General features: G+C 35.0%; 1 protein-coding gene across 1 annotated transcript; it reads right to left on the bottom strand.

The window, feature by feature from the left end:
- Window positions 1-4151: 4151 nt before the first annotated feature.
- LOC122229761 (olfactory receptor 5V1-like) lies at window positions 4152-5099 on the bottom strand. Its single transcript, XM_042955228.1, has one exon. The coding sequence runs from the start codon at window positions 5097-5099 to the stop codon at window positions 4152-4154; it is 948 nt and encodes a 315-aa protein (XP_042811162.1).
- Window positions 5100-14507: the final 9408 nt, after the last annotated feature.

Genomic DNA, 14507 nt, shown 5'->3' on the forward strand with positions numbered 1-14507 from the left:
GCATTTTTGAAGTCAGCTATTTCTCCTGTTGTTGAGGGCAATGTCCTTATGAAGTAAAGATTTGCAATGGTCTGAGGTGTGGTGTCTCCTGTTCCCCAGGGCCTGGTGCTTCCCAGAGTGTCTCCAATGTGTGCTGCATGTGCTCTGATATTTTGTTCTGGCTGCTTTATCCATCAGTAGAGTCAACTTGCAAAGGCCCTCTTTGCTTAGTGAAGGTAGTTTTAGGTCCTGGAGCTGAATGTGGTGTATTTTAACTAGATGTGCTTTGTTATCTTTGTGAAATGAGACCTATCACTACCAACACCTTAATCTAGGCTCTGAAAAAAAAAGGGGGGTGATGTGGTTTAGCAAGGATTTGGGCTGGGCTTCTTGGGAGGGGGCATTGTGTGCTGGGACTGAGGCAAGTGTGACTGGAGAGGGAGTTCCACCAGGGCAGGGGGGAGTTGGTGTAAGCATGTTAGGTAGCAAAAGTCAGTGCTGAACTGGTTCCAAGAGGCAGCCTTGTGCTTATGCTGAGGGGACGGAGAGGGAAATGGCCCAGGCCATTTCCTTTGTTCCAAGAGGGATCTCTGCATAAATGCTGTCTCTCTGAGACAAGCTCCAAAATGAGCAAATAACTTCTCTATTGGGTGCCCCAGGCTTTTTTCAGAGTGCTGTTTCCATGCTGTATGTCTGCGGGTTGTTTGCCTACCTTCCTTCCAAGAGAACACCAATGCTTTATGTACTCTATCCCACCTGAACCCACTGACCTTTAAAACTCCAGGCTTTAATCCCTGAAGGTGGTAAAAAAATCACAAAATTTTGCCCTTCTCACTTTCCAACGAATTTGCACTGTGATTTCATTTCCCCCATGTGTTCTGATGTGTGTTTGTCTCTCACTCTGCTCCACTACAATGGCTCCCTCCCCACTGCAGCAGCTATAACCATTTCTCTCCCAAACTTCATCTGAACTTCCTAACTTCTTTGATGTGACCTCTTCTCTACCTTTAGCTGTGGAATTTGTTCTGCCCTTCTTTAGATCAATTCTGTGGTATTTAGGATGATGTGATAGTCAACTAGTTTTATTTGTGGGACAAAGGGAGTTTAGGTTCCTCCCATTCCACTGTCATCTTCTCTCACACACTTGTATCTTAATAAATAATATGCTTTGAATTAGAGTTAACATATTATTTTTGTGACTGAGTCCTCTATACCTCCCTGTCAGCAGTTTTTATTTCCTTCTACCTTCTTTCCATCTTTTGGTTCTTCTTCATAAATGATTGCTGTCAGTCTAATAATAAAGTAAACAACATAAAATGTCAAGTTATTTAAAGACACACTAGTTAACCATATCTAACAAATTTAGCCACTGCTCCAGTATATCTTGAATTTAGTGGGGTGCCTACTTTAAGCTTCACTATGTACTCACCTTGCTGCTAAAGTGTCAACTACATCCCATGAGGATTTTCTCAGGGAATTGTCAAGTAATTTGTCCTGATTTCCCCCCATGACTGTGACTTTTAAGGAAGAAGAGATGGAGGAATAAAATAGAAATGTATCATTGAGTTTCCTCAAAGGCAATGTGATATCTTCAAGAGAAACAATATATTGTCATCAAAATACTACCAGCCATATATTTAGACAGTTCTTTCTTTCCAAGACAAGAGAGCATGCTTTCTGCCAATTTTATCCAGTTTAAATTTTTGTGGCTTTAACATCTGGAGTTTTGTGTATTTCACTCCAAACCTCACATTGTGGAAACAGAAATACTCCATTATTTTGCTTATCTTCAGGCATATTTTTTTCACTTAAGAAGAAAAAAGGCAAAGTTACCATGATTTTATGTTAAAATATAAGCATAGAAAACTGTAGATATTTTTTTCTTTTGAAAACATTTTCAACATTTTCTTTTGAAAACATTGTCCATGTTGGCAAAGGCTTGATTTGTTGTGAACTTGGTGAGATTTCCCACTCTTTTGAATAGGGTGCAATTAGATTCCAAAGTGGTTTGTGTAACACAAATACAACACCATTAAGATAAATAACATTACATACAAATAAGTGGTGACACTTTAAAAAATATCAAAGTGGCTGGTAAGCAATTGATTGAATTTTAAAAATTTATTTAATTTTACACAGTATTGAACCTAGCAAAAGTCATATAAGGAAGGCTTAATTCTTTTACATGACATGCAAATTCTGCAGTAGAGAATAAAATGAGGAGTAAAAGGAAAACACCTCTCAAATTTATAGTAGTAAAGTAGTAGCATTACTTCATTCCTTCTTAAGGTCTATAAGGATTTTTCTATCTACTTAAAATCAGATAACAGATAGCTGACCTGCCATTAGTATGGATAGCCCTGGAATGCTGTATAAGATACATATTGGTGTGTTGAGTTTTGGAAATTGTTGTTATTATAGAAATGGCATGTCAAAATGTTTACAGTCTAGCTTATGCAGCACAAGTACATATGATGAAGCTATCTTTTTGTAAAGTTTTGAAAATGACTAGGAATCAATAACAGTACAGAGAAGAAAATAAAAAGATATTTGAATATTTTTGAAGAAAGCTTCACTAGTGATAATAAAATAGCATAAAGCAGGGGCACCTGGGTGGCTCAGTGGCAAAGTGTCTGACTTTGGCTCAGGTCATGATCTCATGGTTCGTGAGTTCAAGCCCTGCATCTGGCTCTGTGCTGAGAGTTCAGAGCCTGCAGCCTGCTTCAGATTCTATGTCTCCATCTCTCTCTGCCCCTCCACTTCTCTCTCTCTCTCTCTCTCTCTCTCTCTCTCTCTCAAAAATAAATAAACATTAAAAAAATAAAAAAAAAGGGGCGCCTGGGTGGCTCAGTCGGTTAAGCGTCCGACTTCGGCTCAGGTCATGATCTCACGGTTCATGGGTTCGAGCCCCGCATCAGGCTCTGTGCTGACAGCTCAGAGCCTGGAGCCTGTTTCAGATTCTGTGTCTCCTTCTCTCTGTGACCCTCCCCCGTTCATGCTCTGTCTCTCTCTGTCTCAAAAATAAATAAACATTAAAAAAAAAATTAAAAAAAAATAAAAAATAAAAAATAAAAAATACCATAAAGCAAACAAAGAGAGAAGACACTGAACAGTAGAAGTAAAAATAGATCTATAAATGCAGAGCGTAGGTATATATTAAAAGTGACCACCTAACGGGGGGACTAAATTTGGAAGGTAATTGGGATGCCCAGAGTTAAGGAAAACTGTGGAGAAAATTACACATGATTGCAGACTTAAAGCAGTATATTACATAACCAGTAATACAGAAAGAAAATATTGCTATTTCTAGAGGGACAGAAAGAGGGGAATGGATTGTGAAGGGTGAACCATCCCCGGTCAGAAACAACTGCTTTCTAGTCCCATTGAGTGGAAGTCCTGGGCTTCAAGGCAAAGTGGAGTCTGGTCTCAGGAATTTAATCTGCATTGCTGGGAAAAATTGATAACAACATGTAAGTTGCCTGATAAGGGGTGTGTGTGTGTGTGTGTGTGTGTGTGTATGTGTGTGTTTGAGTTTATTAGAAGATGATACTTTCAGTTTTATCATGTTCAGGTTAAAATAAATAGTAGTGTAAAATAAACTAGATTTCTGATTTAGATATCTAAATCTTGGATTTGGTAAATTAAGTGATATCTTTGGAGGGACAAGTAGAACTGAGAAAGGATAGAGTCAAAAGAAAAGAGAGAGAAATAGAAATGTAGAGTAAATGGTGGCTAAAATTGAAAGAAAAAGGGTGAAATAATAGTAAGTGGTAATCACATAAGCAAACTAGTAAAAGGAAGGTCTACAAATAGATGGTTAGATGTTAATTTTAAAATTCTTAGACATACAGATGATACACTTATGAGTATGGGTATGGATATGAACATATACCCAACTTAACTTAAGACCAGCTCAGGTTATACTGTTAATTATTAAAAGTTTTCTGTTTACTCTTGAAACTGTCTGGATTTGGATGTTAAGTTTTAAGAACTCAGTGGATAGAGAAAGAGATATACATATACAAATAAGTATAACCACTTCTATGCACATGTGTGTTCATAAATTTCTGAGTACATAAGTGTGTGTTCTATGCATCAACTGAACACTATTCTTGGATGAATTATTCCTATGAATTTATTCTAAAGTGAGTATTGATACATTCTGCTTTCTATTATAATGGCTGTAAACATGCTCTGGGACATAGAAGCTTTCTGAGTGCTTCTTTGACCTCCATGTTTTTCAGGCTGTAGATCATGGGGTTTAACATTGGGGTTATAACCCCGTATACCATGGAGATGAGTCTGTCTCTGGCGGGAGAGTGTGGACTGGATGAAGGGCGAATGTAGGTAAATATTGTTGTGCCATAGAACAGGCAGACCACTAGGAGGTGGGAAGCACATGTGGAGAAAGCTTTGTGCTTCCCTTCCACTGACTGGATCTTTAGAATGGTGGATATGATGTAGATATAAGAGATAAAGGTGGCTAGGAAGGCGCTGATCCCTAGGATGCCTCCTACCACCAAAACAAGCATTTCAGCTACATAAGTGGATGAGCATGAGAGGGCTACCACGGGGGGGATGTCACAGTAGTACTGGTTAACGCGGTTGGACTTGCAAAAAGACAGGCGGAATGTGGACACTGTATGGAGAAGGGAATTGAGAAATCCTGCTGCCCACGTCCCAGCTGTCAGCTGGACACAGCGAACCTTGGTCATGATGAGCATGTAACGGAGGGGGAAACAGATGGCCACATACCGGTCATAAGCCATGACAGCAAGAAGGAAGACTTCAGTCCCTGCCAGGGCCACCAGGAAATAAAGTTGTAAAGCACATCCAAGGAAGGAGATGCTGTGGTGCTTAGTCAAAAGATTCTCCAGCATCTTGGGGACAGTAGCTGATGGGCAGAATATGTCTAAGAGGGACAAATTTACCAAAAAGTAATACATGGGTGTATGTAGCTTTTTCTCAGTCCCAATGGCCAAGACAATGGCCCCATTTCCTACCAAAGTGACCTGATAGATGATGGCAAAGACCACAAAGAGAGGGTAGCGCACCTCAGGGAGGTCAGAGAGCCCTATGAGGATAAACTGAGTCACGGTGGTAAGATTGTAAATGTCCATCTCCTCTCTCCACAAGGGATTTTTCTGGAAGAAATGAAACAAACAAGGTAGAGTAAAAAGCCAAGGATGAGAAATTCTTGGAAAAAAGTTGGTGTGTGGCTGATGAGTTCTGTTGCTATGATAGAGATTTAACTTACTAGAAAAACTGAAAAACAATATCTGTATTCATGTTTCTTGAAATAGTCATCCATATTTCTTTATAAAGAAGCAGACTTCTGAGAAACTAAAGAGACAATAAAGATTTGCATTCTCAATAAAACAGTTATGAATCTTTCTTCAGTGTTTGGGATTTCACAATTCAGTGAACATTGGTGGTGTGCTTCTCACAACACTTGGGTATATACATTATTTTGCCTCGTATTATCTAAATGTGTACAATTTTATGCACGAGGTAAATTCTGAGTAGCTTGAAAGGGCAAACATGCATTTTACATGATATACAATTTGAATAACTATTAGCAACTAGGAGACATATAATGTAAGAATGTTTATCTAAATAATTGTTCACTAACAAAAAGTGGATGGTGTGGTTTCTGTTTTAACAAATTGTTTCTACTGGTAAGAAATAGATGTGGGAATGCTTTTATAACTTCAAAATTATAATAATTTAAATATGAACATTAGCATTTATCTTTCCACAAAAAGCATACTTAAAATACATTAAATACATTAAAATAGCCAGTAAAATATAAATAAAATCATGGTGCACCTCGGTGGCTCAGTCAGTAAGCATCCTATCTTGATTTTTGCTCAGGACATGATATCACAGTTCATGACATAGAGCCCGCTGTCGGGCTCCACAAAGCAAACACAGAGCCTGCTTGAGATTCTCTCTCCCTTTCTCTCTGCCCTTCCCCCCTGCTCTCAAAATAAATACACTTAAAATATATATAAATAAAACCTGGGTGACAGTGTTTGTAAACAAATCTATTTACATAATATTCAATGTCTTTACACTTAAGATTTAAAATTTCACCACATGTCAAATTGTTTGAAGATATATGGAGTTTAAAATTATATATATAATCAGAAATGATAATATCTTATTTAAATAGTTAATTAGGATGACTATATACAGAACTGATCCTCTGGCTGTACAAACTCATTTAATTTTAATGCATTGGTATGTAGTTTAATAGTCCACATAATCTTAATGTTTAAGAGTATTTGTAAAAAAATAACTTATTTATTTTTTTTAGTTTTAGAAAAAAAAACTGTAACTGACCTTCCACAAATCAACACCTTCGCTGATGTTTTGTCACTTTGAAACTATTTTCTATATTTAATGTCATATGTATCAGATAGTAAACATTAAATTCTATGTTAAACACTAATTGTTTAACCACATTTAGTGATTTGACTTTTTTTACCCACATTTAGTGATTTGACTTTTTTTTAACAATGTGAAATAAGTCAAAAACATTCTAATGAACATAAAAACTAGTTCTATATCAGATAACATAATCAACATGCATCATTCATAACATAATGCACATTCTCCGAACTTTGTTCTTTATTAACTTTTTAAAACAAGTGTACAGTCTCCACCCATAGAATTCAGAATTTGTTTACTTGGTGATGGAACTTTATTTACCTCAGCAATATCCTCCTCTTGAAGTCATTATTTAAATTTATATATTAACTTTTTAATTAGAAAAATAAGAGCAATCTTTTCATTAATGATTTATAGTTGAGAAGGAAGTTCTATAACATTCCTTTTTATCACAGAATATGGATAATCCATATACTAAAGAATCTGAGAAATTTGTGTGAAATGCAATATCTCACCTGCTTTGTGGGATTGGTGTAACTGTAAGCATGAATGTATATGAAATCAGTTTTTTTTTTCCTTTTTGGTGTCTTAGGCAACCAAAGATATATTTAGAATTGGGACAAGGGATGCGTGGCTAAGATATATTTCTCTTGGAAATTACCCACAAGTCAATCTATCCTATTATTTATAAGACTTACCATATGCATGATGTGAAATCCAAATGTACCATAAATAAAGCTGGTTTCTTTAGCAAATAGTTCCTTCCAATTTCTACTATATAAAGGAAAACAACATCACTCAGTTAAACAAAAATAATCATCAAAAAATCTTAGGTCTTGAAATAATTCAATATTTATAATTTATTTGAACATCAACATCAAGAAAATTATATTTAACATATCTTTAAAAATAGGAGGATTATTTTTGTTAGAGGCATATTGTTAAAGAGGTTCTGTAGGCTTTTTAACACAATGACTGATAGCTAATAAATGGAAAGAATTAGCAATATCCAAGATTTAATCTTTCTACCCACTTTATAGCATCCTTCTTGTCTGTTGGATCTCATGGATCCAATTTTCTCGGGAGTGTACATTCATGTCAACGGGTCAGAAAAATTCGTTAGGTACATCAGCATTCTACTTACAGAGGTTTTAGACACACGCTTCTATGGACATGCTTAATATTTAGTGCTGAAATTAAGCTATGTTAAGCATTTATTTAAATATACAATCTATAATTTTCAAAATTCCTCACTTTATCTTATTCATTCAGTATAAGTTTTAACTAGTTTCTTAAGTGTATATGTTTTACCACCTTACTAACATCTTCACAATCATCCAATTATTTATTTTAGCTTCAGAAGTCCAGATTTTAACATACAAATTTCTTTTCAAGTTTAAGCGTACTCACTGTTAACACAAATATTCAACAGGCACAGCTGGGTGACTCAGTATGTTAAGCATCTGATTCTTGATTTCAGCGCAGATCATGATGTCACAGTTCATTGATTGAGCCCCACATGAGGCTCTGTGCTGACAGCATAGACCCTACTTGGAATTCTCTCTCTCTCACTCTCTCTACCCTTCCCCAGCTGGCATGCTCACACTCTCTTTCTCTCAAAAATAGACATTAAAAAATAATCAACATTAAGAAAGCCAAATGATCTAGTCACAAAAAGCATTAATAATTAAAAGCAAAATTCTCACTTATATATAGGGTGTCTATTGCATTTTATTCTATAGTTGATATCATGCACACTTTTCCCTTAGGAAAATATATAATGACTCTAGAGAGAATATTCAGCTTTTCTTCATATATCTAAATTACTACCAACAATTTAATAATGGGGACTTATTAATAATAATATAAACATACTAATTTTATAGTCAATCTAGTGGAAATGGATAAAAAGGTTAAATTATAGAAGAGTAAAAATTTGTGACGTGTTTAATTGTCTAACGTAAAATTGTGCATTCGGTGATTGTAGATAAAAGGCATATAGATGTTCATTATGCCCTTCCAATTTTTTCTATAACTTTGTAATATTTTCAATAAAATGTTGCAGGGAAAATTTTGACAAATGACATTATCCAGAGTTATCTGGCTACATGGGCTTCTATGTTTGTAGTTTTTAATTTAAATTTTTAAATAATAACTTGCAATATTTGTAATCTCTTTTTAGGTCTTTGCATTTTTTCTCATGTACTTTATGGAATAGATTTCATCATCAACTGTGTTTTATGTTATTTTTACCTTTTAGACCTTTGGACAATAGAGGTGTACACTATGTTATAAAATAATAAGAAATCATCCCTATATTTTCTATCACATTGTCTCAAATCTTTCCTTTCCTCAGCTTCCCTTTGGTTGATTACTGTATTTGTTGGAAAGTTTGATACACTTGAATCCAAGAAAGTCCCCCTCAAAAATGTTGCTTAATCAAAATGACACTTTTTATTTTTCTTTCCACTCTAAAGAAATATAGAGATAAATGCCGCTTTTAAACATCACCCTTAGGTTTTTCTTAAGCTTTGTGTTCATATTGCTCTTAAGGAACCAAAGGAACATGGCAGCTCCATCCATCCATGCACTTCATTACTGTGACTCCAATCATCCATACACATGGTCCCCAATCAGTGTCTCAGGGTCCTGACCCCTGGAAAGAGGGAAAGGGATGCAAGCTGAGTTGAGCCACTTGGAAAAGCCTTTCTGAAAGCAATTATTAGAATTCTAGTTACTCTAAATTTGAAAGCGTTATCTGACCACTCTCAGGTTCCAAGGAATCCTGGAAATTTTAAATTTCAGACACCTTTAGAAAGCAACTAGCAATTTAAAGGAGTACATATACTCTGAGTTCTTATTTTGGATAATAATATGTACAAAAAAAGCATGTATTTTTTTTTATTTTATGCTATTAGTTTATCATATTTGTAATAACTAACTTAATGGACATTGGAAGCTTAACCGACTAAGCCACCCAGATGCCTCAAGTGTTGCCAATATTTAAATTATTTTGTTTATTTTCTTCCTCTTGAGTATATATATTTTATATAATACAAGTTTCTTGTTAGAATACAGTCTTCAAATAGTTTATTACACTGTATTTTGTAATTTCGTTGTCTTATCATTGTCTTCCAGAGAGTATTATTTTTTTCTTTATTGACTTTTTTTACCCGGTTTTAGGTTCACAGCAAAATTGGGGGGAAGGTTCAAAGTTTCCACATATACTCCTTACCCTGTACATTCATAGACCCACCATTATCCACATCCCCCCACCAGACTGGTAGGTTTTTTAATATTGATAAACTTGCATTGACACACCATAATCACCCAATCACTGTATTTTACAATGTGGTTCACTGTTACTGTTTTATCCTTGATCATAGTACCATATAGTGTGATTGCAGCTATCTAAAAATCTGTCTAATCCACGTGTCTCCTTAATCCCCAAATGGTTCCTGGCAACCACTATTTTTTTTTCTTTCTTTTTTGGTCTCCACAGTTTTTCCCTTTCCAGAAACTTTTACTGGGAGTTATACAGAATGCAGCCTTCATAAATTGGCTTGTTTCACTTACTAATGTACACTTAAGATTTTCCATGGTTTTCCAGTGCTTTATAGAGCATTTCTTTTCAGCACTAATATTCCATTGTTGGATATACCAGTTTATTTATTCATTCACTTGGGAAAGGGCATCTTGGTTGTCTTCTTGTTTTGGCAATGATAAATAAAGCTTCTATAATTATCCATGTGCAATATTGTGTGCAATTATTTCAATTCTTTTGGTAAGTACCAAGAAACAAAATCGCTATACCACAGATTAAGAGTGTTTAGTCTTACCAGAAACCACAGGACTATTACCAAAGTGGCTGTACCATTTTGCCTTCCACAAAAAACTGAATGAGTTCCACATCCTTGTCAGCATTTGATGTTGTCAGAGTTCTGGATTTTGACCATTCTTCTAGGTGTGTAGTGATACCTCATTTTTCTTTTAATTTGCATTCCCTGGTGACATGTTATGTGAAGCATTTTTTTCATTTGTTTGTCACCTGTGTATTTTCTTTGATGCTGTGTGTTAAGTGTTTGGCCTGTTTGTTAATGGGATTGACTGTTCTCTTATCTTTGAATTTTAAGTGTTTTTGAGTTTGAGATAATAGTCTTTTATTAGATATATCTTTTGGAAATATATTTTCCAAATATATTTCCAAAAAAAAAAAAAAAAAGGCCAGTCCATGCCTTATTTTCTCATTATTTTGGCATTGTCTTTCACAGAAGTTTTTAATTTTAATGAAGTCTTGATTGTCAATTATTTAAAATACATATTATAGAAATATAAAAATATAGATTGTGCTTTTGGTGCTGGTAGATAACTGATTTTTTAATTTTGATAAAATCTAGGGTTCCCCCCCCCCCAGCATAGATTATGCCTTGGTTGTCATGAGTAAGCACTGTCTGATTTTACATTATTAAAATATTCTTTGTAGTTCTTTTCAAAAGTTTTATAATTTTATGATTTTTTTTTTGTATGCAGCATGAGATTTTGGTCAGGTTTCATTCTTTGCCTACGAATGTTGAAATATTCCTTTGCCAATTTTCAAATTACTATCCTTTCTCCACTGGATTGTTTTTATATGTATATTTTAAAAAATCAAATGGCCATACATGTATGGGTCTATTTCTGGACTTTATGTTTTTTCCCATTGATCTATTGTCTATTCCTTTATTAATACCACAAAATCTTAATTATTGTATTCTCATAATAAGTCTTGAAATCAGATAGACTTATTTGTAAAAAAAATATTGTTTAAAAAATGTTTTTGGTTTATAAATATATTTGGCAAGTCAATATAAATTTTACAATCAGTTGTTCTAGATCTATGAGAAACCAATTATGTTTTGACTGGAATTTTGTTAAGGTATAGATAAAAATTATGATAATTGATGTATTTATTATAGTATTTCTTGCACCTTATGAATATAGTAATTACTCATTTGATATTTTCATCAACTTTTTGAAGTATTCATCAGACAGATTCCATACATATTATATTTAGATATGTACCTACTATGACATTTCTCTTTGGCATTATTGCTAATTTTATTGGTCTTTTATATTTTGGCTTCCAAATTTTCATTGCTACCACACAAAAATATATTGTGTTTTAATTTTTTTTTCCTTTCCAGGTTGTTATTTAAATTCCAGTTACTTAACATACAGTATATTAGTTTCCGGTATAGACTGATTCATCACTTGCATACAACCCCATGCTTATCCTAACAAATGCCCTCCTTAATCTCAAACACCTATTTAACCCAATGTTCCACCTCCCTCCCTCCAGGAAAGCTCAGTTTTTGTCTATAGTTAGGAGTGTTTCTTGGTTTGCCTCTCCCCCCTCCCTTATGTTCACTTGTTTTATTTCTTAAATTCTACATGTGAGTGAAATCTTATGGTATTTGTCTTTCACTGGCTGACTTATTTCATTTAGCATGTAACTCTCTAGCTCCATCCACATTGTTGCAAATAGCAAGATTTCATTTTTTTGTTAGGGCTAATAATATTCCATTGTATATCTATACCAATTCTTGTTTATCCATTCATCAGTGGATGGACTTTTGATCTCTTTCCAATAATTTGGCTATTGTTGGTAATGAAGTTATTAATATTGGGTTGCATGTGTCCCTTCATATTGCTATTTTTATATTGTTTGAACCTAGTAGTTCAATTGATGGATCATAGAGTAGTTCAATTTTTAACTTTTTGAGAAGGTTCCATATTGTTTTCCAGAGTGGTTGCACTATTTTGAATTCCCAGCAACAGTGTACTCTTATATTTTTATCTTGTATCCTTTGATATTGCTAAATCTGACATTAATTCCAAAAGTTTTCCTTTTTCTTTTATTTGGGTATCAAATTTTGTGATTTTTTTAATATGAAATTTATTGTCAAATTGGTTTCCATACAACTCCCAGTGCTCATCCCAACAGGTGGCCTCCTCAATGCCTATCGCCCACTTTCCCCTCCTTCCCATCCCCCCATCAACCCTCAGTTTATTCTCAGTTTTCAAGTCTATTATGGTCTGCCTCCCTCCTTCCCTAACTTTTTGTTCCCATTTCCCCTTCCCCATGGTCTTCTGTTAAGTTTCTCAGGATCCACATAAAAGTGAAAACATACGGTATCTGTCTTTCTCTGTATGACTTATTTCACTTAGCATAACACTCTCCATTTCCAACCATGTTGCTACAAAAGGCCATATTTCATTCTTTCTCATTGCCAAGTAGTATTCCATTGTGTATATAAACCACAATTTCTTTATCCACTCATCAGTTGATGGACATTTAGGCTCTTTCCATAATTTGGCTATTTTTGAAAGTATTGCTATAAACATTAGGGTACAAGTGCCCCTATGTATTAGCACTCCTGTAACCCTTGGGTAAATTCCTAGCAGTGCTATTGCTGGGTTCTAGTGTAGATCTATTTTTAATTTTTAGAGGAATCTCCACACTGCTTTCCAGAGTGGCTGCACCAGTTTGCATTCCCACCAACAGTGCAAGAGGGTTCCTGTTTCTCCACATCCTTGCCAGCATCTATAGTCTCCTGATTTGTTCATTTTAGCCACTCTAACTGACATGAGGTAGAATCTCAGTGTGGTTTTGATTGGTATTTCCCTGATGAGGAGGGACGTTGAGCATCTTTTCATGTGCCGGTTGGCCATCTGCTTATCTTCTTCAGAAAAGTGTCTATTCATGTTTTCTGCCCATTTCTTCACTGGATTATTTGTTTTTCAGGTGTGGAGTTTGGTGAGCTCTTTATAGATTTTGGATACTAGCCCTTTGTCCGATATGTCATTTGCAAATACCTTTTCCCATTCCGTTGGTTGCCTTTAGTTTTGTTGATTGTTTCCTTTGTAGTGCAGAAGCTTTTTATCTTCATGAGGTCCCAATAGTACATTTTTGCTTTTAATTCCCTTTCCTTTGGAGATATGCCAAGTAAGAAATTGCTGCAGCTGACGTTGGAGAGGTGTTTTCCTGTTTTCTCCTCTAGGGTTTTATGGTTTTCTGTCGCACATTCAGATCCTTCATCCATTTTGAGTTTATTTTTGTGAATGGTGTAAGAAAGTGGTCTAGTTTCATCCTTCTGCATGTTGCTGTCCAGTTCTCCCAGCACCATTTGTTAAAGAGACTGTCTTTTTTTCCATTGGATATTCTTTCCTGCTTTGACAAAGATTAGTTGGCCATATTTTTGTGAGCCCAATTGTGGAGTCTCTATTCTATTCCATTGGTCTATGTGTCTGTTTTTGTGCCAATACCATGCTGTCTTGATGATTACAGCTTTGTAGTAGAGGCTAAAGTTTGGTATTGTGATGCCTCCTGCTTTGGTCTTCTTTTTCAATATTACTTTGGCTATTTGGGTTCTTTTGTTATTCCATACAAATTTTAGGATTGCTTGTTCTAGTTTGAGAAGAAAGCTGGTGCAATCTTGATCGGGATTGCATTGAATGTGTAGATTGCTTTGGGTAGTGTTTACATTTTTGCAAGATTTATTCTTCCAATCCATGAGCATGGAATGATTTTCCATATCTCTGTCTCTTCTTCAATTTCCTTCATGAGCTTTCTATAGTTTTCAGCATACAGATATTTTACATCTTTGGTTAGGTTTATTCCTAGGTATTTTATGATTCTTGGTGCAGTTGTGAATGGGATCAGTTTTTTATTTGTCTTTTTATTGCTTCATTATTAGTGTATAAGAAAGCAACTGATTTCTGTACATTAATTTTGTATCCTGCGACTTTGCTGAATTCATTTATCAATTCTGCAGACTTTTGATGGAGTTTATTGGGTTTTCCATGTATAATATCATGTCATTTGCAAAAATTGAAAGCTTGACTTCATCTTTACCAATTTTGATGCATTTGATTTCCTTTTGTGGTCTGATTCCTGATGCTAGAACTTCCAACACTAGGTTAAACAACAGCAGTGACAGTGGACATCCCTGACATGTTCCTGATCTCAGGGGGAAAGCTCTCAGTTTTTCTCCATTGAGGATGATATTAGCTGTGGACTTTTCATAAGTGGCTTTTATGATGTTTAAGTATGTTCCTTCTATCCCTACTTTCTTGAGGGTTTTTTAAGAAAGGGT

This window comes from Panthera leo, chromosome A1 (genome assembly GCF_018350215.1).
Source record: "Panthera leo isolate Ple1 chromosome A1, P.leo_Ple1_pat1.1, whole genome shotgun sequence".
Lineage (NCBI taxonomy): Eukaryota > Metazoa > Chordata > Mammalia > Carnivora > Felidae > Panthera > Panthera leo.

Bases quoted from the DNA above. Each gene is read 5' to 3' on its own strand.
- LOC122229761 (XM_042955228.1), bottom strand. From the start codon at position 5,099: ATGGACATTTACAATCTTACCACCGTGACTCAGTTTATCCTCATAGGG.